Genomic DNA, 2,941 nt, shown 5'->3' with positions numbered 1-2,941 from the left:
AAAAAAAAGGAAGAAAGAAATCAAGTTTTAGATTCCAACTTCCTTGTTTTCTCTTTCCTGAAATTAATCTACCTATGAACGTACTTCTCAAATGCGTGGGGTCCCCTTTACCGTCTCCACTTACAGGTCGCATTCTCACACTTTACAAAAGAAAGACATGCTTCTCCTATCCCATCGTTCCTTGGGACAACGTGAAAGGCTGTTGATGTGAAGACAGGGAATGACCTGCAGTATCAGGTGCCTCATCATTTTGCAGTTCTGGTGGTTTTGGGCCTGGGGCCCTGTAAGGGGGTGGAGGTGGGCACTCACATGTAGGGGCCGGGGAGCCCTCCAAGGGCGTTGTAGCACAGACAGGTGTCCTCAACCAGCACGGGCCCCTGTACCTGCAGCACAAAGACATGCAGCCCTGAGACACACGATCACCATCCCCTCCTGGAACACCGAGGTCACCCAGGCTGGGGCCAGCCCTCAGCTAGCTGAGATCTGTGGCAGACAGCGCCCTGGGAGCTGCCCTCGGCCAATCTCTTACCTTTGGCCAATCTCTTATCTTATGAAGACACCAAAGCTTTGGCTGATTGTAAAGCTTGCTCCAGGCACAGCAATGGGAGAGCTGGGATTCGCACTCAGCCTGACTCTCCACAGCATGCTTTCTGAGTTCCACAAACAAGTGTGAATGCAGCGGTGGATGTGTGTGGGGAGGATGTAGGGCTGGAATGCATGTGTCTGAGCATTTGGGGGAAGGAGAGTCTGTGTGTATGTAGGAGTGTATAGTCATGGTCTGGGGGAGATACCATGTATTCAAGGCTGGCAAAGGAAGGCAGTGTTCCAAAGTCAATATTAACTGAACCCTAGAGGGCTCTGGGCCGGTCCTAGAAAGCTCAACAAACTTGTTTACTCTATTGTTTCCAGCAGGCACAGGCCCTGGAAGCTACCTGGACAAGAGGAGCAAGTGTGGGACAAGGGCAGGGCAAGCACCTGGCGAGCTGCCTCCTGACATTTCTGTATGGAAATCTCATCCGGCTCCCCCTGGTACTCCGGCACTTATCAGGGAAACAGACACACAGAGAGTCAGGTCACAGGAAGACAGATAAAATCCAACCATCTTTTAAAAATAAAACAAAACAGAGACATACGGTCAATTTTCTGTGCCACCAAAGTGCATGGAAACTTATCTCCTAGAATCTGAATGACCTGTTTCAAAAGAAAAGGAAAGATTTATCACCATCTAATGATTCCCCATTACTATGTGAGCACGTGAGCTGTCATCCACCTTTCTCATCGATAACTCTCCTGCCAATCTCCTAAAGCTTACCAACTCAGGCCCGTGAGCCTCACCCCGGCTTTCAGGGTCCCACCCCAGCAAGCCAGCCCCTTCCATCTCCTTACTTCTCTGTCTCTCCTACATCAGGTCTCTGCTTGTGCTAAGCCCCCATCCAGAACACCCTCTTCTTTTCTCAATGCTCCTAGAAACCCTAGCCACCCTCCTAAACCAGAAATTCTCTATCAGAAGATACCCAGAATTCAGGAGGCCTGTGAACATGGATTGGAAAAAAAATATCTTTAGTCTTAGTAACCTTAATTGAAATTTAGTATCTTTGGCCGGGCACAGTGGCTCACGCCTGTAATCCCAGCACTCTGGGAGGCTGAGGCGGGTGGATCACGAGGTCAGGAGATCGAGACCACCCTGGCTAACATGGTGAAACCCCGTCTCTACTAAAAATACAAAAAATTAGCCTGGCATGGTCGCGGGCACCTGTAGTACCAGCTACTTGGGAGGCTGAGACAGGAGAATGGCTTGAATCCAGGAGGCGGAGCTTGCAGTGAGCCGAGATCGCGCCACTGCACTCCAGCCTGGGCGACAGAGTGAGACTCTGTCTCAAAAAAAAAAAAAAAAAAAAAGAAATTTAGTATCTTTTTCCATTATGAATATAGGTAACAAACCAAAATATTACTAGCAGTTCCTGTGACTTTTAAACCTACTAAAATCACAGATGTTGTTATAACTCATTACAACTGCTGCAGATATCTCAAAATACCATTTATCTGGATATTTTAAAATTAAGGGGCTAGGTGCTGTGGCTCACGCTTGTAATCTCAGCACTTTCAGAGGCCAAGGTGGGCATATTGCTTGAGCCCAGAAGTTTGAGACTAGCTTGAACAACATGGCAAAACCCCATCTTTACAAAAAATACAAAAATTAGCTGGGCATGGTGGCATGCGCCTTAAGTCCCAGCTACTCAGGAGGCTGGGGCAGGAGGATTGCTTGAGCACAGAAGATTGAGGCTACAGTGAGCCAAGATTGCACCATTGCATTCCAGCCTTAGGCAACAGAGTGAGACCCCGTCTCAAAAAAAAAAAAAAAAAAAAAAGGTAATTACTCATACATTGGTAGATTAAATCCTTTAATGCATTAAGAAAGTATAGATAACTAAATCACAAATATTTGTAACATTTTGATAATTGTACTTCACTATAGTTGATTTCCTTTGTAATCCTATGTATTTTATTTATTTATTTATTTTTTTTGAGAGAGGATCTCTCTCTCTCTGTCACCCAGGCTGGAGTACAGTGGCACAAACACAGCTCACTAGAGCCTCAACCTCCTGGGTCCAAGAGATCCTCCTGCCTCAGCCTCCCATGTACCTAGAACCACAGGTTGGCCAGGTACCACGTTTAGACTAATTATTTGTAGAGCTAGGGTCTCACTTTGTTGCCCAGGCTGGTCTTGAACTCCTGGGCTCAAGAGATCCTCCTTGAGCCTCAGTCTCCCAAAGTGCTGGGATTATAGGTATGAACCACAGTGCCCAGCCTGTAATACCATGTATTTTATTTTGTACATTTGAAACTGTTTTTCTGAGAAAGATTCTATAGGTTTCCTCAGTCTGCCAATGGCATACCACTAGTTAAGACTACCTGTTCGACCAGGCGCAGTGGTTCATGC

General features: G+C 46.7%; 1 protein-coding gene across 3 annotated transcripts in view; it reads right to left on the bottom strand.

Annotated features, from left to right (window-relative positions):
• ITPA (inosine triphosphatase (nucleoside triphosphate pyrophosphatase)) overlaps window positions 1-2,941 on the bottom strand; it is a 23,920-nt gene that overhangs the window by 17,704 nt on the left and 3,275 nt on the right. For 2 of the 3 annotated variants that reach the window (XM_011974837.1, XM_011974847.1), the window contains exons 2-4: window positions 1,134-1,191; window positions 976-1,040; window positions 310-383 (exon numbers count right to left, since the gene is read on the bottom strand). In XM_011974837.1, the coding sequence (XP_011830227.1) occupies window positions 310-383; window positions 976-1,040; window positions 1,134-1,191 (197 nt within the window). The remainder of the gene's footprint in view (window positions 1-309; window positions 384-975; window positions 1,041-1,133; window positions 1,192-2,941) is intronic. The other variant, XM_011974857.1, reaches the window with a different exon arrangement.

This window comes from Mandrillus leucophaeus, unplaced genomic scaffold (assembly GCF_000951045.1).
Source record: "Mandrillus leucophaeus isolate KB7577 unplaced genomic scaffold, Mleu.le_1.0 Scaffold101, whole genome shotgun sequence".
Lineage (NCBI taxonomy): Eukaryota > Metazoa > Chordata > Mammalia > Primates > Cercopithecidae > Mandrillus > Mandrillus leucophaeus.
This window is presented reverse-complemented; position numbering and strand designations above follow the sequence as displayed.